Below are 26,433 nucleotides of genomic sequence, written 5' to 3' on the forward strand. Positions count from 1 at the left end.
ATTCTTAATAAGTTCATATTATGAGATACAGAGGAAATATCGGGACAAATTCATTGTGATTGTTTTGTTGTTGCTTTAACCCAGGAATATAGAATGGTCCTTTTAACACAACAGACACTAAACATTTCTAGCATTGCAGAATAGTTATCAGCTGAGATATTACAATGCATGTGCTTTTATTTTGACATTTAAAACCGGTAGTAGTGCACATTTATGATTAACGTGCTAGAAATGTTATGAGCTCAGTGAACAACCAAGGTTCCGCCATCAGTTGCTAGTTAGCAAACCTTGCCTTATCCGGTATCGTCATATTCAAACATCGCTCAATCAATGGTAGGTTTTATTTGTTGTTGACGAGACTACCACTGAGAGATATCTTAGAAGTAACGCTTGCTGGGCGAATGGCTAGTTATTAGCACAGGTTAGCTTTCCTCATTGTTGTGTCGTTCTTATTGGCTTTACTTTAGGTTTGCCTCTCTTCAGTTAGGGCTAACACGTTAGCTTACGTAAAGCTTTGTATAGGTTACTTTGCACCAACTAAGCAAGCATTATTCTATACAACCTGTTAACATTATTTTGAAAGCTAATTACTATATTAATTATAGCCGCTAAGCTAATATCGTTAAGTGGTTCATTGCTATCTGTATGGGATATGACACTATCTTGTTCATTGTGGTTGCCTGACAACGGAAAATTAAAGTGACAGTAGCATTATCGACTTACTTTAAAAACAACATTGAATTGCCCTAATTGCAGGTGCTAAAATGTAACTTTCTTGTGTACTTTTCTTCATTATGGCCACAGATAATGTACACGAAATTGCCTTAAGGCTGTACACAACGGATCATTTAGTTTCCAGCTTGCACGTCATTACATTGATTTGGCTAATTACAGATTAGAGGAACTAATTAGTGAAATCACCAGCTGTGGTCTGTGTTGCACCTACATTATGCATGGCACACAGCTGAATAAAAACCTGAATATTAGCCGTTACCTTCGCTAGTTAAAATGATAAATTGTGCAGTCTGACTTCTTCATACACTGTTTTATATAATGCCAGTCCTGTGTGACATGTTGTGTCTTCAGTTGGGTTGTATGACTCTGCCAAAAGGAGATGGATGACGAGCTGGAGATCTTCATCAGGGAGAGAAGGGCGAGGGTGGCTGAGGATAAAGCCAGTTTGGAACAAGACCCTCCTTACATGGATTTAAAGGTGTGTGGGAAATATGGCTTTATTTAGTCTGATATGGATCAAAACCAGGCCAGTATTCTGGATAAATAACCACTAATAAGGGTTGTGGGGAGAGCTTTATAAAATGAAAATGTTGATGCATTTTCTAATTATGTGGATACAATGGTTAAGTGAGTAAAGGCCAATACTAGAATGGTTGAAGTTCAAAAAGTGACATTGCTATAATGTAATGCAGCCTTTCTAACCATGAAAATGCACTTTTTCCATTTAACGACATAATAAAGCTAAGACCTCATTGACATCATATCACATAATTGATATAACATAGATTATTATATGAATTATAATACATGTACATTTAATAATTTGTATTCTGAAATTCTCAAGGATATTTTTGTTTACCCGCCCTTAAAAAGTCAACTTCAATAATTTCCTTTTATGTAGAAGCAAGTGTACACGGATAATATCCTGCAACACATTTACATTGTAACGATAGAAAGTGTTTGGTTCTTATTTTAACAGTTTATTTGTATAAATAAACTGTCAAAATGTGATTTTGGTTTGAATACCATTTAATGCCAATTATTCTTGTATTTTTTGACTGACAGGCAAAACCCCACCGAGCCTATGGGTTCACTGTTAAGGAGAACATCCCTCCCAAGTCTAAAACACAGGGGAAAGGTACAGTTCACTCCTTAAGTGTTGTATTAGATCATTCTTGTCGTAAAAAATGAACAAATACCACTTACATTTATAGTACCCTCTGCTGGGTGCAATGTTTTTCAGCGTTGTTTCTTTTATAGTTTCAGTTGTCATGTTTTGGCACCAAACTCTTCACCTTGTGTCTTTATTAAATATTGATGGCTGTGTTTTTTAGAGGACAGTTGTTGTGTGGGGCTCCCCCTCGGTGTGGAGTATGAGAGGAAGAAACAGAGGCTGCAGCACGAGCTCCGGATGGACTACAGGCGCTACATGGCTCAGGTGACTGTCACTAATTTACCTCTTAACTCCTGTGTTTAGCTGCAGCTAAAAAGGATGGAGGTTCAGTTAGTAACCACATTTCATTCAGCAACAGGCAGGTGTTCTCTCCGAACAGCGCCCCCCCTCCCACAGGGACGCAGCCACCCTGACAGAGGACAGCAGGGAGCTGCTCCGGGCTCTGCGCCTCGCTGAGGGGAAGCCCCTCTGCTCCGAGGACGACGACGAGCGGGCCTCAGTCCCCCCCCGGCACTGTGACAGGTTGTGGGACTCTGAGGAGAAGGAGGAGGAGCTAATGATGGAAGGGAGGAGGCGCAGACAGACAGGGGCCGAGGCTACTCATGAGAGGAGGAGATTGAATAAGACAGATAACGGGTACAGGTTCATGTGTTCACATTATAATGCTCCCTGAGAGCAACAGGTGCTCAATATACTGACACATCAGCAGACCAATTCTAATATCTTATTTATACTGACACACAGCTGTAGATGTTGTAATATACCTGTTATATATACATTTCTATTGTTTCTATACAAATATTTTTTTATTCAAACTTTCATTAGGCATTTTACTTTAAAATTGTGTTTGTAATAATTATCTTATTTAGTTTTTAAATCTTTTTATTGCACTTTTATGAACTTAATAACTAATTTATATAAATACCTTTATTTTATTTATCTTATCCCTTTATTGTCTGTATTTATTTAGTTTCTTTTTGACATTTGACTTTCCATTTGTATGTTTATATACATTTATTTTGAATCTTCTTCTAGATTTTTTACAATCTTTTATTTATTTTTTTTCTTTCTAAAAAAGAGCAACAGTCAGGACACACAATTGATTCAGATCAAATAGATGAGCTGTGTGTGTGTTTTCCCAGGGAGAAGAGGGAGAATCCAGGCAGAAGTTCAAGGGTACTGACCAAAGATGAAGACCCTCAAATTGTCACCGGACTTATAATAGGTCAGGGGACATTCAGATTTTTCCTCCGTACCGTTAGTTTTTTAGCTAGAAATGATATGTTTGAACATGTGTCATTACTTCTGAAAGGAAAGATATAATTGGGTGTTTGATTGATACAAAATGTGTACATTTGCTGTAAATAAGTGTTCTATATTTCCAGGAGCAGATAATACAGAAGAGGCCTTACGGAGGAGGAAGGAGCGCTACAGGCAGGAGCTGCAGGAGCAGATCGCTGAACAGCACATGATCAAGAAGAGGTGTCCTCTCTCATTGTTCTCTGTGCATGCACAATGTAACACCTGAAGAACAGACATATCGGTGTTCTAACAATAGAAAACGTTCTACTACTAGAAATGATCTTATGTTTGACCATATATAAGATGCGGGTTGCTACAATCCTGGCATCAGCTAATGTGTCAGTCAAAAAGAATGAGTTTTTTCCGTAGTGTAATGGAGGAGAGGACTTCCACGTGTTCTCTTGTTGAACATCTCTGTGTATGAGTGTCATTAATTGCTATATATATAATATGTTTTGTCTTTGTTGCAGGGAGAAAGATTTTGGGCTGAAAGTTGCTGCAACCGGGGCAAATGATCCTGAGAAACAGGTCAGTCAGGTCATTTGGATTGGCTCAAGAAGATGGAGTATACATTTTTAAATTCACTGACTTTTTGTACATTTTAATTTTTTTGATACCTGATTTACATAGAGATGTTTTAATTGAACAGACAAGGCATTGACATAAGATAGTAAAGAAACTAAAATGAGCGGGGGGGGTTCATCATAGTGTGTTTAAGCATAAATAGGACAGACCACCTGTAAAGGTATTATGCCGGGCCAGGTGGCTTTTTATAAACTGTTTATTAACAGGTCTAGCTAATAACGCCAGGAAAAATGTCATCTCTAACTGAGAATAAATGTTATGATGATCTTTCATGATAGGTGACTGGAAAAGGGACATTTTCAAGCAAGAGTTTCCACATATGGCATTTGAATTAATTATTATAAATACATAAATAAGTGGGGATATCAAAACGATTATTAATACATGCTGAATACGTTATATTTGTTTATCTTTAAATGTTGTCTCCATCCACAAACCAGCCGGACAGGATCAGACAGTTGGGGCTGGGCAGGAGGGGCTACCCAGGAGAGAGTGACGGCTCCCTCAGAGTGCTCTGTAACAATGTGAGGGTGGGGGTCAGAGAGAGGGAGACGCCTCCTACCCCCGAGCTGCCCCACGTGGCCTTCCAGTCCCCCCGGCTGGAGTACAGCTCCACCCTCAGCCTGTCCCCTAACAGCCAGCCTGCCCCCCCCTCCTTCCCCAGAGCCTCGGACACCCCCAGGTAGCCCTCTCATTGTACATCAAGATATAATGTTCAGGATTTTAGTCTCGGTTGATTTGATGACACATGTGGTCACTGGGGTAACAGCAAGTGCAGTTCTAACTAAATAAAAACAAGAAAGAAGCCAAAAAAGTGTTCAGCTCTAAGTTCAATATAACAACTCGCCATGTTTAATCTACCTACCTTGCAGTTTATTTGACTATACAGCACTTTGGTCTGGAGGTTTTAAAGTGCTTTATGAATAAAGCTGTATTGTTTAGAACTGATACAACATAAAAAATGCCATAAATGAACACATGAGTGCATTTCCTGTGAGCTTTTCACAATAAAAGGCAACCTTAATTGTAACTGTTTCCATTTGGCTTGAGGAGAGTGACTACTGAACAGTGAGGGGGACATTTGTTATAAACGTCACAGTAGCATTAACATTGTTGCATACATTTTATCTTAAAACATAAACAAATAATATATATTGCAGGCTTGCAAAATGTTCTCATGGATTTGTAAGGCAATTGTGTGTTTCCTGATCATCTTAAGGATTTAAAGAATGAATGAATGATTTTTTTTTTGTCAACTTGTTGCAGAGTCATTTCAAAAGTAATCGAGTATAAATGAACGTTCAACCTGATAGGATTTTGACCTAAATATATCATACTGTGTAGATTTTTATTAGATTAGATAATATAGAACACTGAAATCTTTAGATACAACCAGAAACATTAGATCTGCAGAGACCTTTAGATTAAACAACATCAGTGATTATATGATATTTACGTTGTGTCTCCAGAATCCCTCTGTTTCCTCCTCATCCTCCTTCAACTGAGGCGTTCAGGAGCCCGTACGGAGAGCCCCATCACTACTACGGCTCCAGAAACCTGCTGGGGCCCAACATGGCCGCCTACTGTAAGCTCCTCTGTGAGATGTGTTTCACACGTTTGGTACACAAAAGGTATTAGGCTATAAAAAGCTACATTTAGCATTTACTTAATTATTGTAATGTGTTTTGATTTTTCCAGACGGTCACTTGTCTGTTCCCGGTGCCGGTCTCCCCGTGTCCTACTGGAACCTCCCACCAGGGGGAGCTCTGCCTAGCCAGCTAGGTCACCACAGCCCTCACAGCCAGCACAGTGGGAGCTGCTGCCCTGAGCCCCCTACACAGTAAATATCTCCTTCACTTCTCACTACTGTGGCCTGCAAGCAGGGTCAGAACATGTATTAGCAGCCAACATCAAAGTGGCAATATTTGCTTTATGAACAAAAACACATGAAAGACATGTCAAATAACTTGCTCACGTTATATATGGGATTGCTTAAAGTCCTGTTCTTAAGTCATAAACACAGGAAATAAATCATATTTATGGAGGCCAGTAAGAAAATAAATTGGATTTCCAGATTTATTTTCTTACTTGTAAATAAGATTATCATGTCTAACGGGACAAAAAAACATAATGGTGTTTTTTTCTTTTCTTCCCTTATGACAGGCTGAGGAATGAGTGTGCTGCTGGCTCACAGCTCAGAGTTTTCCCCTCAGACAGATCCAGATCCACCAGAGAGAGGATTCTGAGCTACAGAGAAGAATTGAAGAAACAGGTAGGTTTCATGTAGTGTTTTCAATATTTTTTTTTCTCTTAACTCAATGCTAGAACTGTTAGGGATGCACTGACGCGATCAGTAACAGGTGATCAAAGCGTTTTTAACTGATCTGTATCGTCTCTATTCAGCACAAACATCAGTTGATCCCTTGCTGTACGTCGGCCGTCAAACAAGTATTGTAAAAGTAGAGCCCAGTTTGTGGCAGGACGGTGCTCAATAATCTTTTATTTATATATATATATATTAGGGCTGTCAAACGATTACAATTTTTAATCAGATTAATCACAGCTTAAAAATTAATTAATCATGATTAATCACCATTCGAACTATGTCCAAAATATGCCATTTATTTATGTATATTGTTGTGGGAATGGAAAGATAAATGAAAGAAGGCGGATATATCCATTTAACATACATGTATGTATGTATGTTTATTATAACATTGTTCTGTGTGTCAAAATCAAAGACAGCACCTATCAATCATCAAACCGTGGGGTCTTATTTCATTACGTGTTAATTTCTATCAACGTTGTGATCAGCTGTTTTAGCGCAGTTCTCCAGTGAAGGGGGGGGGAGTCTCCCTCCGCAGCCGATTGGCGTAGTTTTGGCACAATTCCGTTGTACAGACCGACGTTAACAGCAGCCCTGTCTGTGCACACGGAGACCGACTCTGTCGTCCGGTGATCTAACCGCCTTCTGGAAAAGCTTCACAAGTACGTCGGTACGCAAATGCACTTTGTGACCTTTATACACGCACCGCGCATGCGTACCTGCGTACCAGTTATGTGCACCCCTGTACTACAGCAAAAGTATTCTCCGTCGGGACTTCCTGCAACAACACCACGCCGTTATCTTGATTCTGATTGGCCAGAAGACATTATCAAAGATGTTCTATTGAGAAGACGATCACTACGTGACAAAAGTTTTCAAAACTGTTTCTGGTCTTCTGTATTTCCAGACAAGTGGCTACTGAAATCAATCGTACTAACTGCTGTCTGTGCAATTCTCGGCGCGAGTTGGCAGACTTTATTTTGCTTCCTTTAACATCATTTTTCATGGTGGGGCCAAGCCATTTCTTGGTATGGCTGTAGCCTACCCCAGTATACCCTGGTGCTGCCACTGGTGGGATGTATGGGGCGGGCCATTCTGCACATGCGTTAAATATTTTAACGCAATTAATTCAAAAAATTAATTACTGCCGTTAGCGTGATAATTTTGACAGCATTAATATATATAAAAACTCTGGAGGAGACACAAAGATTTACAGAAGTTGATTTCATTTTTTTTAGATAACCCTCTAATTCTGGTAGAGAATACCTGTTATGCCCCTTTCACACCAACGCGTTTTCAGCTCTGGCTCGGAGCTGGAGCCTGAAAAGTACCGGTTTTTCCTGTTCACACCGCAGAGGTGCCGCCTCTTAGCTCCGGAATCCGGTTAACTTCCAGCTCCAAAAAATTGTCGGTCTAGAGCAGGGGTTCCCAACCTTTTTTCCCAAGAGCCCCCCCAAATGACTCTTGTTGGAAGTTGCGCCCCCCACACACACACACACAAAAGGGGGGGGGGCGCAACAGCGGTAATTAAAGTTTAAAACTCTCAAAAATTCTACAACTACTGTCACAAACTAGATGAATGTGAAGTATTTTGTTAAAGGAGGATGAAAGCGTAATTAAGGAGCACTATTGGAGTGACTTTGATGGTTATTGGACTAAGGATTAATTCATTTGGATTCCCGCTGTATGAAGAAATTAAAGGACGGCGCGGAAGTGGAAACAATTCACAAAGGGATTAAACTGTTTAAAACACATAATCAAAGTAAGCCGGATTTTGCCGATGTGTTTATGTGGATTTAAAAGTCGTAAATAATCTACAAAATGGAGGAGACCGATCTAATCGGAGCAACTGTGACAAATAATCCAACTGAAACCGGCATGGACAATGACTATGTTTTTAAAAATGCACTTATCCAGAAAAGCCTGGTTTGGACACTTTACGGGCAGAAGAAACATTTCTATTAAAGAAAGAATTATACATTTCTGTCTTTTTATGCCTTTAGCTACTAACTTGAATTGTTATTCAAATTAATTAATCAATTTTTTTTTAAATATATTTATTGTAATGTAGAGACAAGGCTTTTAGTGACAATCATGTATTGCTTTACAATTATATGTAAAAAAATAAAAAAAGTCTAAATATGATATTTGGCCTCAAATCATCTGAGGCCTGGCGCCCCCCCTGCGATCTTTGGCGCCCCCCAGGTTGGGAACCACTGGTATAGAGGCAAGAGCTTCGGAGCTAAGAGGCGGCGTCGCTTACGTCTCTCTTATGTCGAGTCAGGGGCAGATTCGTCGTTGAAGTAGATGCTGAAGACCACAAAGAAGTCTTGCATTTCGCATGTGATGTTTGTAAAGTTCCAAGTAAAGTCGTCCCTTGTAAAGTCGTCCGATGCCTTCCATTTCGTTTCGTAAGAGGATAACCAAAGCAAACAGCGCTTCAATACAATCGGCCATTGTTGTTGTTGTCGATGTAAGGGATTTCCGCGCGGTTTGGATTTTATGAAGCAGGCACGTAAACGGTGACGTCATGACGCAGCAGCGGCAGCTCTGGGCGGTGTGAACAGAGCGGGAGCAGAAAAGGGAACCGGAGCTGAACCAGAAAAGCTCCCGCTCGGAGCTAGAAAGGGAAAAGCGCTGGAGTGAAAGCCGCATTATTGGTGTCTTTTGGAGCCATGGTACACCCTACCCTTGCAACACTATGAGGTTAACTTGTTTTTATTTCGTTGTCATTTTAGGGAACAGCTACGATACAGAAACTTTATTAAATGTGATTTTGCTTCAGCACATCATTTCACCCAGCATGTGCTTGCTTGAAACTTCAATTTGTGATTTTCTTCCAAAGATACCCAAACAACGATTTGATCGACAGGCTGAGACTTAAAGACTTGAAGTACAGCAAAACGTTGACGGTTGTTGATTTAATCTTAAATTATACATAGAACCAAAGAAGCACCTTTTTAAAATATCATATATAACCATTTTCAGAGAATACTGGTCAAAATGGAGAAAACATGCATTTAGAAATGTAGCTTTTGAACATTGATATTCAGAGATGGTAAAGGATTTGTACTTTCATAATGTTGGATATTTTTAACACATCATATCAGCTTTTATAATGGAGTACAATAACCACAATGGCTGTGTTACAGCATTGACATCATCACCTTTGCTTGGATCCTGTTTAGTTGGAAACAACATTGTAAGGGCGTATGAAATAAAGTGTTAACCAGTAGCTTTTAACTTTCACTGCATCCTAGTCTGTAATATGTTGACAGGAAGCGCCTATGGAAGGGAACAGCGAGCTTTACAACCAGGTAAAAATGAAACTGAGTTTAGACTCAGAGCTGCAGTGTAAGTGTCCCCCATAGACAGTCATTATTGTGTAAATAGAGTTAGCTGTATAAGTGTATCTCTTCCTGTTCAGCTGCTACCTACTGTCCCAGTGCCTCCTGAATGCCATCCCAGTCCCATGTTTCCTCTTTTTACTAAAGATTAAGAAAATCCTCTACTACGCCTTTAAAGCATTTTTGTGCTACATTCTCACTGCAGGCTCACACAAAAAGCTTTACACAAAGTACTTTGTTCGTTGGACTGATGTTTGAAATGTATTTTGTTGCTGTAATGTGATTACTCACTATGGTCACAGTACAAATATCTCTTTATTAGGACATCACAGAGTGTATGATTATGCTTCTACCAATACATAGACCAAAGGACATCACATTTACGAGGTATGAGTTGTGAGAATACACATGTTGTTGTTTTTTCTAGAAGGAAAATGTCCTTTTGGATTTCAAGCTGACTAAAGACATAAGCCAAAAAGAAAAATACTGGTTTGAGATGTTTACCGTGGCGCCCCACACTCCTATAACAGAGTTTCATGTGCCAGACAAATCAGGAACTGTGGGGTCCCATGTTCTGTGCCTTGTGGGATACCTGCATCTGTTTAGTTGCACCTGGAATCTATATTTGACATTAAATTGAACTAAAATTAGCAAATTAAGTTGCTACTAATTATACCTCAAAATGTACCAATTGTTTAATTAAAGGTACGATTGAATTCAAATGTGATATATTTGTTTTTATATGTATTGGTTTTGCACAGTTAGCATCATGATACATTTGTTTGAGAGTAACATGATTCACTAGAAAGCAACTTTAATCTCGGCTAGAATTATTGTTATTATTAATTTAAAACTCTTCCCCCCCCCCCCCCCCCTGCAATTACGCTATTACACCATTGTATGCTCATTGATCCCTGGTTCAGTAAAAAAAACACTGTGCTCTAGATCCAGGAGCAGCAGGAGCAGAGGCGTGTGGAGATCGAGGAGAGGGAGCGGTACGAGGCCAAGCTGGAGGCCGACATAAAGAAGCACCAGCCCTGGGGCCGGGGGGGAGGAGGAGCCCCCCTCAGAGACTGCACAGGAAACCTCATCGGTGTGTCACAGCATACTGTCTGTATTAGACCAAACTGTGAAAGGTATTTATTCCCGTTTCATCAAAACTCACATACTCTGTTCCCTCCCTCTCCCCTGGCCAGCTGACCTTAACCAGATGCACAAACTGAACGAGGAGGCCTACATGAACCCGGAGCAGTGGCAGAGGAGAGCCACGGCCCCCCGGGCAGAGCTGCCGGACCCCAGCGAGAGGGTCTCTGGTACTGTGGCAGAGCGCAGCAGCCATGACAGCAGTGACAGGCTCTCTGGTACGGTAACTGTCTTTCCTCCATACTTATTGGTACATTTACAGCCTGCACTACAACATGAAACATTTGAAACAGGGATATTTTAATCAAAATATAGTCACTGTAAAATAGCTGCTCTGCCGACTCATTTGCTCATTTTCAGTCTACAAAGAAAAATGTCAAGTTTGCTTTTGAAGTGAAAAGTTAACCCTAGCACCACAGCATGGCATCAATGGTTTCCGTTGTATCTTTTAATATGCTTTCAAACCTTTACTTGCCCGTTGTGGATTGTAGTTTTGACAAATAAACGCAGGTCTCAAATGGATGCCGAATAACTTTTTTAATAAGGATCTTTATATTTTAGATACTCAACAATTCAAGAGTTCAGTTATTTGAGAAAACTATGAGCAACAACATTTATTTTATTCAGATTTACAGGCAAAAGGCTTAAAAGGTAGTGACTCCGCTTCCTCTTATAAGCATGTGTTCCAATATCCAATTCATTTAGATTTCTTTGATCCTCCAGCATCCACAGATCAAAAGAATAAATAAAAAAAAGGTTTAGAAAAATCAGAGGTTGTTGATATTGTTATGTGAAGTCAAAGGCTCAATGTCTGCCAACTATTTATCAAACATGGTTGGATTTGCTTGTTTTTGTTACTTTGCTTGATACCAAAGCATTGTCCCCAGCTGTATTTGTTTGTTTTTCTTCCCTTTTTGAAATGCCAAAGCACTCTTCCCTGACGGCCAGGTGCGTTTCAAGATAATAAATAGAGGTGTTGTGTCCGTATGCCAGGTGCCATTAATCCTCAGTTGCCGTAAAAGCAATCCTTTTTTACTTTCTCTGAGCCGGATCAAAAGATTCATAACTGAACCTACTTCTTTTTTTTTTAAATACCAAAATAAACAGGAAGTTGTGCAATAGAAATGAAAGGCCTATTACTATCTATGGTTGAGTTTAGTGATAGAAGCAAATAAAAGCCTGGACTTGTAAATACAGGTTTACAGCACTGATGTCCTCAGCCACTGCTTAGTGACAGCTTGATTTGATTTGGCTCTACTGGTGTTGAATATCCTCATGTTTCTTTTTCTTGCAGGTTTCACCCCTGTCGCCACCCCTCAGTTTGCACGAGGCAGCGTGTTCTCCAACCAGCCCAGCCAGCAACAGCTCCACGAGCAGGACCAGTACAAAGCTTACCTCAAACAGCAGGCACACCTTCAACTCTTGCTCTCTCTGTCTGTAGAAATAAAGCTTGTGGCTTGTAGACAAAAGGAAACTAGAGTTGACCAGAACAAAACAGAAATATGTTCATTTGGTTCCGCCTATAAGTAAAGGTTGTTTTGGAGTTGGGTTGATGGATTTCTGTTGTAATGAATCTGCGTTTGTTTCCAGATTGATGAGAAGATGCTGAAAAAGGCAGAGGAGAAGGAACAGATGAGGCTGGAGGAGGAGAAAGAGGAGAAGAGGCTGGCGGAGCAGAGAGCTCGCATCCAGAGGGAGTACGACGAAGAGCAAGAGAGGAAGAAAGGCAAGGAGATGGAGGTGAGGAGGGTTCACACTTATGTTCAATAACTGCTCTTGATTATTGAATATACAAGACTACAAGAAGATCTGATAAATATTTGCGCTTCATTAAAGGTTGCTTAAAATAAAAAAATGTTCTCTCTTATTGTCTCAGCTAAAGGCGAAGAATGAAGAGCTGACTCAGCTGGCTGAGCAGAGGAAGAATGACACGGAGATGAAGAAGAAGGAAGCGGAGGAGAAGGAGAGGGAGGCGGTGAGGAGGCAGTACGAGAGGGAGAGGCAGGCCCGGGTGGACGAGGTGAGTTCACTGACAGGGAAATATTGTAATTATTATTAAGATTTTGGAAAATAATGATCTCATTTTTTTTCAATTGAATGACTTTGTTTGGTACAGGTCCTTGAATTTGTGATTTGGATATTTCTTTCATCTATATTGCCCTTTCAATCAAATGGTTCTCCTCCTGTGGCTGCTGTATAAAGAGATGATGACAAAATGGTAAAAGACAGTTGTACACAACAGAAGCCCCTGTGCACATTTTCTATTTAACTTTATATACATATTTATGTTTTATTTGATCCTTTATCTAACATTTTACTTGTTACTTGTTTAATGTTTTTATTTTTTTTATTTTTTTTTATTCCCAATTTCCCCTGGGAAGTATTCTGATTATTGCTGTCATTAATGCTGTCATTAATAAACAATCTAAATGTCTGTTTACAACTATGAGTGTTATAAACAATGAATTACACACACATATATATATATATATATATATATTTGTGTAATTCATTGTTTATAACACTCATAATGTAAAATGATATATATAATTTTAATAAATGCTAAACAGGGGGATTCTAAGTAAGAGCAATTTATTTCACACTCATCTGAAACAGACTGTACAGTTTATTCCCCATTAATGCCGTCTTTTAGCCGCTCTTAATATTTCCTATTTGTCTATCTGTGTGTCCTCAGGTATACAGGCAGCCCTCCCCTCCAATCCCCGCCCTGCAGGGGAAACATGGACGACAACAGTACACCCCCAGACCCCCCACTGTGGACAGCCAGCAGTCCTCTGCCCCCCTGTCTGTGAGTCTCTCACACACTGAGCAAAGACTTGTGGAAAAGAGGATCTGTTTTCAGAAACCTTTCCTGGAGGTGTTTTCTCCCCCTTTTGGTATCTTTGTTTTTCATGTTTTCTCTGTGTTCCAGGAGCTCTCGTTCTCAGGCCTGCAGTCCCCTCCTGTCCCCGCCCGACGCAATCAGCTCCGAGCCGCAGGTAAATAAATAACCATGAGAATTATTCATTATTATAAGGTTAAATGTTTGACCTTAATTTGACACAATACACAACACAAAACAATATTATTGACCCTTCAGGTACATATGACAAGTAATGTACTTATGAGAATGAATGATTCATCCTCTATCTGTTACCTGTATCCTATAAATTATTGCTAATCCTTTTTTGGTATGTTGTTTTATTTATATTGTATTTAATTTACACTGTAACTATATCATTCCTTTTGAAATGCATAGACTGTTAATATCAACAAGTCAACAAGTTGTGCTACCTGTAAAAACAGGTAGCACAACTTGTTCCACTTCCTGGATCATTGCCTTAGTGTTTCACCTCTGTGATATTATCAACTAGTTCAACTTATTAATGAGAATTGGTGTTTTAGTGAAAACTCAATTAAAAAGCAGACTGTGTGTGTGTGTGTGTGTGTGTGTGTTCAGGTGACCAGTGGGAAGTGTACAGTGAGCTGTCAGCGCTGCGCCACCAGCTGCGCAATGAGCAGAAGCGTCTGCAGCACGGAGAGTGGGAGGAGCCAGAGTCTCCTCTGAGTGACAGGTCAGTCACATAACTCACTCACTGATAGCTCACTCCACATAGATATACCTGTAGTTGGTGATCAGTTGCTGTGATCAATTAGATAATTTAAATCACTTTTTATCCTCAAGTTGTTGTGCTTTTTCTTCTGCTGTTTTATGTTACATAGAGGGGTGATGGAATATGTCCTGAACAGTGATGGGGTCATTACTCATAAAAAGTAATATATTACTCATTACTTTAAATAAAATTAATATATTACTTTACTTCGTTACTCTCTACATAAAGTAACTCGTTACTCTTTACATTACTTTTGCGTTACTCAGCAACAGCCTATAGCCAAAACTTAAAACTTAGGCCTACATGTGCACAATTACTATTGCAATAAGGAAGACATAACACAAGTTAATAACGGTGAAAATTCTAGTTTTTGCTGCTTGTTCGGAGTCGGCACTCACTCATCATCACTCTGGGTTCGGGGTCTTTAGCTACTAGCTACTAGCTTCGTGTTAGCATGTTGCCTCTGCAGGTGCTTGGAGAGGTTTGATGTTGTTGTGTTTGCAGCAGTGCACCTTACCGTCACATTCCTGTCCTTTCTTCTGACAAATTTAAAATAATGGGCATACCTCCACCCCTCGAAAGTTATAGCTGTTGATGACTCTGTCTCAGTCTGCAGCTCAACCCCTGTGACAGCTGCATGTGGACAAGTCGCACAAATATAAACCTGCGGTGGAAATCCCTCTAGCGACTTGAAATATTTAAAATGTTAAAAGTTAGACGCGTTTCGTGCAATGTTAGTAACTGTAGTGTGATTACTAAATTTATAACAGTAACGCGTTACATTACTCCATTACCGACAAATGTAATATTATTACAGCAACACCCAACACTGGTCCTGAAACCCAAAATTAATTTTGAGAAATTAGTCTTGAAGTCAATGTTATTTCAATGTGTTTTTCTTTAGATTAATTAATTTGATCAATGCAGTCGCAATTTCTACAGGCTCGCACTACCTGTTAGCATCTGTTAGCATCTAGCTCTCCTGCTTACAAACTTTTAGCCATCCCTGCTTATACAAGTAGTAGTTTTAGTTGTCTGCGATCTGCCGAGGCCTACTCCCACCTGTCGAGTACGGCTGTACTGAGGTGTTTTTCCTCCGGAGACGTCGCAAAGAGACGGAGCGGCTCCACCTGTTGCTGCATGAGATCTGCGATTTACGGAGGCCTGCTCGTCGCGAAGAGACGGAGCGGCTCCACCTGTTGCTGCCTGCGATTCTGCGATCTACGGAGGCCTGCTCCCACCTGTAGAATACGGCTGTACTGGAGAGGTTTTTACCCCGGAGTCGTCGCGGAGAGACGGAGTGGATCCACGCTTCGGGCTTGGCCTGCTTCCACCGGGCGTGTGCTGCTGTGCGGAGGAGGATTTTACCACCGCTGGGGCCTGCTTTCCACCTGTCCTGGTTCTGCTGTTGCAGAGGCCTGCTTTCACCCCGGGGATACCACGGAGGGACCGGAGCGCTTCCACGCTGCTGTTTTCGCCTGTCCTTTGCTGCTGTGCTGATTTTGCTCCAGGAACATCGCGGATACTGTGTGCTGGTCTGGGAAAATGGCCCATATCGGGATTCTGCTGTGCCTGTTAACTGTTTTGGACTATGAGAAGATCTCTAGTCATTCTGAGAAGTCTACTGGATTCAGGTCTGTTCTGCCACCCGCAGTGGGCATCCCCTGCAAAGGTTCGGATGTGTTGCTCAAACAATTACCGGTTGCCTTGTCACAGACAATCTGCTCGACAAAATATGTTTGTCTTTTTTGTTTTCCTGCAATGATGGTTCTTCAGGACTGCTTCTTAAGCTCAAATCACACTCTCGCAGATTTTTCCGGTGTTTCTAAATTAGATGACAATATATGTGTGTCGTTTAAGAGGAAAATATGCCTGTTTTTGTTGTTGTTATTACTGTCAGGAAATGTACAACCTAACCCTGGTCCGCCCAGCAGCAGTAGTAGTCAGATCGCTACTCCTGCTGATTTTAAAGCTAGGTCTGGGTTGGGTTTCATCCACTTGAAAGTGCGCAGTCTGTTAGGTAAACTAGATTTTGTCCGTATCTGGGTGAGCTCAACTGACGCTGACGTCATTGTTTTATCAGAAACATGGCTAAACAAATCTATTTTGGCCTCTGACATTGCATTAAATGGTTTTAATGTGTATCGTACCGACCGGCCTAATAAAGATGGTGGCGTTGCCATTTATGTTAAGAATAAGTTCAGTGTAACCACATTAGTTTCCAAATCGATCAGTAAGCAATTTGAATTTTTAGCCATAAATATAGAAGTGGCAAAGGGGCAACAGGTCATGGTGGTGGGCTGTTACAGACCCCCCTCAGCTGTCAAGGACTCCTTGTCTTCACTAGCAAATATTTTATCACAACTAGACTACAAGGAAATAGTGCTACTTGGTGATTTTAACTGGGACTGGTTAACTGCAGTGTCAGAGGATTTTAAAAACCTTTGTATCTCTTTAAATGTTACTCAGATTGTGGACAGTCCTACTCGCCCTAACATTAAGTCCCCTAATAAATCCTCCCTAATTGATCTCATTTTAACTAATGTTCCCCATAAATATTCATCTGTGGGAGTATTTGCAAATGATCTGAGCGATCACTGTGTTGTAGCCACAATTAGGGACACTAAGGTCCAAAAGGTTAAACCTCGCATTATCATTAAGAGAGACAAAAAACATTTTGTGGAGCAGGGTTTTGTGCATGATCTGTTTGATTTTGATTGGGGTAAAATCGATCTGTGTGCTGATGCAGAAACCGCATGGTCTTATTTTTATCTTGGTTTTATGGAGATCATTGATAGACATGCACCCCTGCGTACATTTAGAGTAAAGGGACGAGACAATCCTTGGTTTTCTGCTGAGCTGTCTAGTCTCCTTCATGAGAGAAACAAGGCCTGGGCAAAGGCTAGGCAATCAGGCTCAGAGGTAGAGTGGCTGCGTTTTAGGCAGCTAAGGAATAGCTTCACTTCAAATGTCAAAAGTGCTAAATCAAAGTACTATCGGTCAGTAACCACAAAGAATCTGAATAATCCCGGAAAATGTTGGAAAGCCATTAAATCGTTATCCACCGGCGATATCCGTAATGAGCTACCTCCGTGCATTACCACAGCATCTGGCACTATATCAGACAGGGCTACTATGCTAAATTGCTTTAATGAGCATTTTGTGTCCTGTGGTTCTCTTTTTGATTCTGTCACTAACTCTGCTTCTGTGAACATTACAGTATGTGACTCTGAAAAACGTGTGTTGGAAAACCCTTTTAGTTTTACCCCTTTTACTGTTGATGTTGTTCGTGAAGCTTTAACCAAGTTAGATCCTAAGAAACCGGCTGGCCCGGACAACGTAGAACCTTTCTTTTTAAAGATAGCTGCAGATTTTATTGCTCCACCTCTCTCTACACTTTTTAACCTCTCCCTCAGCTCAAACACAATTCCAAAATTGTGGAAGTCAGCGTATGTCCTGCCTTTGCTAAAAGGAGGGGAGGCCACCTTATTAAATAACTATAGGCCAATCTCTAAGTTGTCAGTTCTGGCGAAGGTTCTTGAACGCTTAGTGAGTGAACAGGTAAAGGTGTTTTTATGTACAAATGATATCCTGTCTAAACATCAGTCAGGCTTCAGAAAGCAACATAGCACCATCACTGCGACAATGAAAGTGGTGAATGATGTGGCGAGTATTTTAGATAATAAGCAGAGTTGTGCAGCTCTGTTTATTGATCTTTCCAAAGCGTTCGATACCGTCGATCATCACATTTTAAAGCAGAGGCTAGCCAGTATAGGCATGTCCAGCCATGCAGTGGGGTGGTTTGTGAACTACTTCTCTGAAAGGTCCCAATGTGTTCACTTTGATGGGCTGTCTTCTGAGTGGTTAAACATTGCAAATGGTGTTCGCCAAGGTTCTGTTTTAGGTCCACTTTTATTCTCCATATACATCAACAGTTTAAGTGAAAATGTGGATGAAGCTACTTTACATTTTTATGCGGACAATACCGTGATGTACTGTGCAGGTCCCTCCATTAAGGAGGCTGTTATTGAATTGCAAGCTGTTTTTAACATTATTCAGACTCAGCTCTCTGAACTAAAGCTTCTTTTAAATGTTGAGAAAACCAAGTTAATGCTCTTTTCTAAAGCTAAAAAGACACCAGAGCCTGTTTTAGATATTGTAACTACGCAAGGAATAAAACTTGAAGTGGTTACCTGTTACAAATACCTTGGTATCTGGCTTGATGATTGTCTCACTTTTAAACTTCATGTAAATAACCTGCTTAAAAAGCTGAGGGTTAGGCTAGGTTTCTTCTACAGGAACAAGTCCTGTTTCTCGCTTGAAGCCAGGAAAAGGCTAGTCACTGTGATCTTTTTACCTGTGCTGGACTATGGTGATCTGATCTATATGAATGCACCTGCCCATTGCCTGGTCAAGTTAGATGCTGCGTATCACAGCGCACTGAGATTTGTGACAAACTGTAAAGCATTAACCCATCACTGTACCCTGTATGCAAGGGCTGGTTTGCTTTCACTAACTGTACGGAGGCTCAGTCACTGGTACATTTTTATATACAAAGCCATGTTAGGGAAACTTCCATCTTATATCTGCTCCCTGATCTCACGGAAAATTGTAAGTGGCTACTGCCTGAGATCGCATGCTGTGGTTTTATTAAATGTGCCAACTGCTAGGACTGTCTTACGGCCCGTACACACAGCAGCTTTTGGCGATTTGTCCACCGCTTCCAGCGCGTCTCCGCCCATTGACTTTGAATGGGGATGACGTCACTTTCCCTCGCTTGTCGCCGAACTGCATTGTGGGGGGGCGAGGCAAAGATTTCCAGGATTTTCAGGATTTCAAAGTTGAGCAATGTTCAACTTTTGAAGCTGAGCTGGAAGCGTCAGCCAATCAAATCCCGTTTATGCAAATCTGACAGTTCAAGCGCTAGCCAATCAAACCGCGTGCAAGCTGGGAGAGCCAGACCGCAGTTCATTCTATATTCCACAAAAATGGAGGAGAACTTAGTTATTGCGGTAGCAAATCACCCGGTTCTTTATGACCAGTCCTTATTTACTTACCGGGATACAAACCGGAGGAACCAGGCATGGAGGGAGGTGGCAGAGACAGTGGGGGAAACTGATAGGTTTTCGCTTGTTTGGGGATTTTATATCCAGTTTACTTCGTTGCTAGTTTACTTCGTTGCTAGCAAGCATAGACAGTATCATTAGCCAGCATGGAATGTAGCAGGAATGCCCAGCTCCAAGATTTTCAAGATTTTTGAAAAGCTGCTGTGTGGACGTACTGTTAGGGAAGACAGCTTTTAGATGCGCAGCTCCTCTGTCTTGGAATAGTCTGCAAATTAAATGGAAACTGAGCAATCTGGTGCCACTAAATGTTTTTAAAGCTCGGTTGGATGCTAGTCAATCGGAAGCTGTTGGTACCTGTTTATGTGGATAATTATGTAAATGATGCTGTATGATGTCCTTTTGTTGTTCTATTTATGTTTTTATGTTTCATGTGGAACTACTTGAGCAGGTCTCCCTTGAAAAAGAGATCAATGATCTCAATGGGATTTATCTGTATAAATAAAGGTTTGAAATTAAATGAAGATGCCTTAAATAAGGACTGTTGTTAAAACAAGCGGAAGAGAATTTAAAGTTTTTTCTACAACATAAAATAGCTGTTATCTATTCATTGTGGTGATTGTGTTTACGCTTGAAAATCACAAATTACTGGTAATATGTGGAGATTATCCTGCTGTACAAAACGTGTGTTTGCCACAGAGATTATTTTCTGCAGTATTCCAAAATCCACTGGAAAAATCCCATTGCTTTTAGTTCAGGGAGCCATTTCGAATTTACGGGTCAGCCTAGCAAAATGTGTCATCACTGCACAACTCTATTGAGAAACTATTGAGTACATTTGTTTGTGTTCTTGTCTTTATTTATGCAGACAGCGGGAGCGCCCCCCGGTGGATGTGTTTGAAATGGCGAGGCTGCGGCTCCAGGCTCCGGTCCGAAGGCCCAACTCCAGAAACCCGGAGCCCAGAAACCTGCAGCGAATCCACGACTCCCTTCTGCTCAAATACACCGGTAACGCACAGGCAGGGTTGGGTTGTAACGGAATACATGTAACGGTGTTACGTAATCAGAATACAAAAAGCAAGTAACTGTATTCAGCTCACGTTACATTTGAAAAACGAGTAATCTGATTACAGTTACTTTGGTAAACCTGAAGTGAATACATTTTGGATTACTTACTTACTTAATTATTGGTGGAAAGATTTCCTCACAACATTTAATATTCATTACTAAAGGTACAGCCGAATCATCACAGCCCACAAAACCTATTACCGCCGCAGATGGACCAAAAAAGCGTTTGAAAAAAAATCGCGGGTCCGCTCGCTCAGTGAAACAATAACAACGAAACATGGAGGAACACAAGTCTGCGTTTAAATCGCGTGTGAGTGGTTAAAACACATCAGCCTGCGATCGCTCTTTCTTTAGCCTTACTAATGATTATTTCTGAAGGTAAACACAGTGAGGCGGTGCGTGAAAGGCACTGCGTGCTCGTCTTCTCAGAGGCTGAGTTAACCCTCCCGCTGCCTCCTGGCGCTGCAGAGATTTCATGAAGTGAAGGAGGTGTTCCTTCTATAAAACAGCTGTGGGCAGCAGATACTGTGAGAGTCACGGACATGAATTCATAGATCAAGGCAGACTGGTGCACACACTCTCCTGTTTTGCCAATCCGGTGCTTAAACAAATATAGCTCTACACCCCTGGCCGACATGTCCTTAAAATGAAGTCCGAGTTTGACATTTTAATTAATGTCCTGCCAACACTGGCAGGACAGAAGATGACACGCTCGTTCTAAGCCGTGTCCCTCACTCCTCACATCCCAAGCTGCATCCCCAAAAAGTTAATTATGTTGTTACATCGTTTCAGATGTTGTGTTTCAGTTGTGCTCTTGATAAGCCATTAAAACAGTAAAAACACATTCCTTTTGCTTTTTGTGTCTCCTGTTCACCAAAACATACCCATCTGTGATGGAAAAAGAAAGTAATCCAAAAGTAATCTAAAAGTAATCTGATTACGTTACTTTTTTAAGACACGTAACTGTAACTGTATTCGGATTACTTTCAGAGCCATGTAATCAGTAATCAGTAACTGATTACATTTACAAAGTAACCCTCCTAACCCTGCGCACAGGCTAACGCAGCGTCCACACGGCGGCGTGCGTTGAAGCTTGCCGGTGAGCTTGTCTGAAACTCGACCAACAACCAATCACATGAATCTCCCGCCCCTGACACACAAGCAGCGGTTTGATTTGCTAGAGCTTGTACTGGCATATGATTTGATTGGCTGACGCTTCCGCCAAAGCTTCAAAAGTTGAACATTGCTCAACTTTTGAAGCGAGCAACGCGAGCAAAGCGAAGCAACGCTCCCACAATGCAGTTCGGCAAAGCGTGACGTCACCCCATTCAAAGTGAATGGGCAGAAGCGTTGAAGCTTCAACGCACGCCGCCGTGTGGACGGGCCGTAACGGGGTTCATTAACTCCACTACAAAACAACAGTGTTATCATTGACCGGTCTCTATGTGTGTGTGATTCAGACGGAGAGTCCAGGCTAGGCTTCAGTGAGGTTCCTAAACTGGAGGAGGTAGGCGTGGCCAGCTGGAGGAGGCGGGGCTACAGGGATCCATATCAGCAGAACAGCCAGACGTCTACAGCCCAGGATGGTAAGAGCTCCCATATAACTTTGCTGCAGTTTCCATCAGAGATTTATCAGTGAAAACATTTTATTTTCTAGTCTTGAACGCAAGCATCACTGGTGTTATACATGTTCACACAATTCTGAAGCATCTGTCAAACACTCTGTACCATCAAAATGTTGCATGCAGTACGATTAGCACTTAAGTTATTATTAATTTGACCAGAGCAGAAAAAAAACCACAACTGCGTCAACAAGCTTTAACACTGAACTTAAGTTGAAAAAACTTAAAAGAAAAATGATTCACACCTGTGACAATATGCTCGTTTCCTTATTCACATGTTAATGCCATTTAACTCGGGTCTATGGCGACTGATATATCTGATTAATATTTACTGTACGTTTTTGTCGTGTTGCAGATTATTTTGACTTGTCCCCATTACATCAAAATGAATATTTGGTAAGTTATTTGGTTTGAATCTTATGTTATATTAACTGTAATTACTGACTTGTAGCTTTAGAGGTGGATTGGGAACAGAGTTGTGTTTCTGTTACAGAGGAGTGCTATGGGGGGGTCTGCCCAAGGATCACTGCTGGAGTCAGAGAGCGCTTTCATCGGTAAGACCGCCATTCTGCAGAACTCCTGATGAAAGGATTTGTACTGCCAATAGAGTAGTTTGAAACTTACAAGAAATGTTTCCTCCTGCAACTTGCGGTACAGACATTTGGACAATAGATTAATCTAAAACTAGTTTGCTGTTTCCAGTACAGCTTACTCTATGAGGGATAACTGATATGTATATAACTATTCAGTACCAACATGTGAAGATACAATGAGTGGGATCTGTTTTCTGCTTCCTGTAAAAGTCAAAGCCGGCCCTCCTGCATGGCACCACGAGCGTTATGGTGCTCGCCAACCTCGGTGCACACTTTCCGTCCTCTTGTTGTTTTGCCTCGCTGTAGTTCTTGTTTTTTTGGCACCGTCAGCTATTTTCGTATTTTCCTCTTGGACTTGTGTTTACAATCTGGCACCTGGTCGCTTCATTTATATAGAGGTTGACGCCAAGAAATATCCCAAACACAGCAAAATAAAAAATCCAGGCGGAGGGCTGCAAGGTCTCTGCGGATAGAGACAGAGCAACACACTTCTGGTGGGCAATGATTCCCGACTTATTGTGCCCTTTCAATTTTAAAGTAGAGGAGTGGAACTAAATTGCCTGGGACTAATTTAGCTCTTATTGTGTGTTCAGACCGCCTAGGTGAAGCCTTCCCAGTCCCACACACCCCCGAGCTGGAAAAATCCCCCCAGCTGTCGGCCAGGGAGAGGAGGAGGCTGGCCAAACAGCCACAGCGCACACGGGTACTTCACACACACACATGAATGAATTATGGAAGATACAACTTAAGGTTTTCTTTAATCACAGAGGTTTATTCTTGTGTCCTCTGCTTATTTCAGGATGGAGCTTCCAGCCAACATGAAGCATACTCCGCCCACTCAGGGGGAAGACTGCAGCAGGAAGTAGAGCCCCGGGGCGATGGGAGGAGCTACAGGGCAGCTCAACTCATGGCTCTTAGTCGTCGTGGCAACACAGCAGGTACAACTTGAAAGTCTGGTGTTTTTTTTTTAGGTAAATGCAGAAATACTGATTGCAGTTTTGTTGCAAGAGTACAAAACTCAGCAAAGCAGTTTTCCAGGGCTAACAAATATTTGACATAGATGTCTGAATAAAAAAGGGCTTTAATGGGTTTCAAAGGCCCAGCAAACACAAGTTATCCACGAAACTGCTGCTTCTAGTTAGAGGGAAAATAATGTTCCCATTTATTTAGATATTAAATACAGTTCAAGGAGTGTGACGAGGTAGGTACCTATTATGCTTTTTGGAGTTTTCTCTTTCCTGAAGTGTGTTTTGTAGGTTTTTGTGCATGTAAATGGTCTGCAAAGTGCAAAGGCCAAAATACCAACGTTTCCTCCAGAGGGAGTTTCTCTCCCCCCCCCTGCCTGAAACGCCTCCATTGGACTCCTTAGTTTACTTCTGTAACATAGTGACATCACTATGTAACACTCACGCTTTTATTGGCTAGCACTATAACACATTGTACGTGATAGGCTAAGCTAAGGGGCGAAATATCTATAAACAGTTGACCAATCACAACAGAGCCGGCCAGCTAACCAATCAGAGCTCTGATCAGAGAGGGTGAAAAGAGGTGCTGCAGCACAGGCAGTATGAGAACAATAAAGAGCTATTTGAACATTACAGCATGGAGACATGTCACAGTAGAGGCAGAAAATACAAAAATGAACCTGAAAAATTATCATAATAGGGCCCTTTAACTTTCAGCACCCCTCTCTGTCTCCCTGCTCCCGTTCTTCAGGTCCAGAGGATTTATCCGACGACGACTGCTCCCCTCCCGGGTTTTCTCTTCACAATGGGAACCGTAGAGGCTCCGTAGACACGGTCTCCATGGATCCCTGGATGCGGCCAGGAACATCGGACACTCTGAACTGTTTGGACCAACCATCCAGGAGGGAGCGCTTGGTGACGTAGCGTTTTGTCACCACCAGACGGGAGGTGCCTTATTCTTCTGGCTTCTTATGCCAACACGGCTGTCTTTAAATCATGAGATCTGTGTGGTTTTCACTCATTAGTGCTGTGCCCATTCAAGAGATGCCTTAAAGAGAACAGGCTTAATGCTGGGCCATCGTTTATCCAGCAGCGACAGTGACCTGCAGGACAACATGCATGACTCTCTCTCTCAGGTCCCCAGCACTACACCTGTACACACAAGAGTGCAGGGGATCAGATGATTGGTCCTTAAGGTAAGCGACGGATAGACAGAAATTCATCATTGTCAGATAAGATGGCTTTCTGATGGATGGACATATGAATATCAATATGAACATCTGAAAAATGAAACCCATGGGTATGTACTGTGTTGAATAATTGTTTACGTCTGAGACATCGGATATCTGATGTCTATTTTATAAATGATTAAATTATGTCTTAAATAAATTATTTTTAAATATATGAACTGTTAGTTTGGGTTCTTTGCATCCTTTGGAAATTAAATACATCTATATCTGTCAATAGCCTGCTTTACGGCAAATAATAAATAGCTGTTTAAATCTCAAAATGTGCAAACTTGAATCAGGAATTAGAAACCCTGCGTTCACAAATAGTGTTTCCCCATTCATTAATCTGTGTATAGCAAAGCAATTTTCATTTTATAATACATAGTAGTTTGATATTTGTATATACACAAGGAAATCAATACCACTGCACTGTCTTTGATATTAAGATATATCTAGCAGTTACGTTTAGCATATTCAAATGTTTACTATCCACAACAGTAGTCGGTTGACGATCAACTCTCAAATGAAAATTATTCAAATTTGAAAAAAACATGTAAGAGCAATTTTAGTAAACTGGAGCATCAACACTTGGCAAATGCGCCACTGGGTTTAAATGATATGACAATCATGTTTGAAAGTAATGACCGCTACGGAGTCATCTGATTTATTGGGCCTTGTTTAAGTCAGAGCTCTGATACATTCACTTTCAGTATTGTCAATTTGAGATGTTGGCATATAGCGCTAAGCATCACTCAGTCTTCTGGTCGGAGATACTTTATTTTCTAAGTTGTAGAGTATTTGGCGCTTCCTGCTGTAAAACACTTCTCATTTCCCAGGGTAATCTTGAGCAGCCAGTGCGAGCAGTCCTTCCATTATTCAGTGTCTGTGGAGCAGCTCCGCGATGTGTCTTGCAATCACAGCCTGAATCATTTCTTTTCTTTGCTCCTCAGTGGAAGTAAAGACTCATTTAAGGCTGGGGTTTTTTGTGTGCAAAGCCTACATCACCTATTACTTGAAAAACTGGAAACTAAACAAACAACTGATGTTGGATTTTCCCAGTAGAATTTAATTGCAGCAGAACAAGTAATGGCATGAATCCAATCTGGATTACCACCAAAAAGAGAAAAACTGATAAACTCTACACCAAATCCAATCTCTGTTTAGACTGTAACCAAGTGTGACCACCCTTTCATCAGGTGACATAATCTGTATGGCACTAGTGGTTTTCATAGTGCATGTTTAAATGTTAAAATAAATGAATGACACGATATTGGAGGACGAGAATACTCATCTTTTCCCCCATTGTGTCCACCAATAATTTCTCATTTTCCCTCCATCTTCCTTTGTCCCTCTCAGTACCCTCCCTCTGTTCTCTGTTTCACACACACACACACACACACACACACACACACACACACACACACACACACACACACACACACACACACACACACTGTCTTTCTTGCCTGAATGAGTACCGTTCCTCTCTCGTTCCGTCTGTCTGTATGAGTGATGACCTTCTCAAGCACTGGATAGGAAGGAGGATAGAAGCCATCTAAACTCTGCTACGCCCCCATTACTCAACCAGACACCCCAGTGTCAATATATATATATATATATATATATATATATATATATATATACACACACACACACACACACACACA

At 41.2% G+C, this 26,433-nt stretch overlaps 1 protein-coding gene across 4 annotated transcripts; it reads left to right on the forward strand.

Annotated features, from left to right (window-relative positions):
* The first annotated feature begins 202 nt into the window (after positions 1–202).
* LOC117546977 (centrosome and spindle pole associated protein 1-like) lies at positions 203–24,941 on the forward strand. Of its 4 annotated transcripts, none has more exons than XM_034217422.1 (28): positions 203–333; positions 1,087–1,213; positions 1,801–1,873; positions 2,070–2,173; positions 2,262–2,545; positions 3,052–3,134; positions 3,295–3,391; positions 3,682–3,739; positions 4,237–4,478; positions 5,266–5,381; positions 5,495–5,636; positions 5,960–6,068; positions 9,401–9,439; positions 10,415–10,562; positions 10,666–10,830; positions 11,907–12,019; positions 12,203–12,352; positions 12,489–12,632; positions 13,308–13,421; positions 13,545–13,611; positions 14,073–14,187; positions 20,158–20,297; positions 21,818–21,943; positions 22,335–22,375; positions 22,473–22,533; positions 23,166–23,275; positions 23,372–23,510; positions 24,289–24,941. In XM_034217422.1, exons 2-28 carry the CDS (start codon positions 1,115–1,117, stop codon positions 24,459–24,461), a joined length of 3,252 nt encoding a protein of 1,083 aa, XP_034073313.1. In that variant the 5' UTR covers positions 203–333; positions 1,087–1,114; the 3' UTR covers positions 24,462–24,941. The 4 variants fall into 4 exon arrangements, with proteins under 4 accessions (XP_034073313.1, XP_034073315.1, XP_034073317.1 ...); XM_034217424.1 differs by having other exon boundaries at positions 2,268–2,545; XM_034217423.1 differs by having other exon boundaries at positions 315–333; positions 1,061–1,213.
* The last annotated feature ends 1,492 nt before the right edge of the window (positions 24,942–26,433 follow it).

The sequence above is a fragment of the Gymnodraco acuticeps genome, unplaced genomic scaffold (genome assembly GCF_902827175.1).
Source record: "Gymnodraco acuticeps unplaced genomic scaffold, fGymAcu1.1, whole genome shotgun sequence".
Classification (NCBI taxonomy): Eukaryota; Metazoa; Chordata; class Actinopteri; order Perciformes; family Bathydraconidae; genus Gymnodraco; species Gymnodraco acuticeps.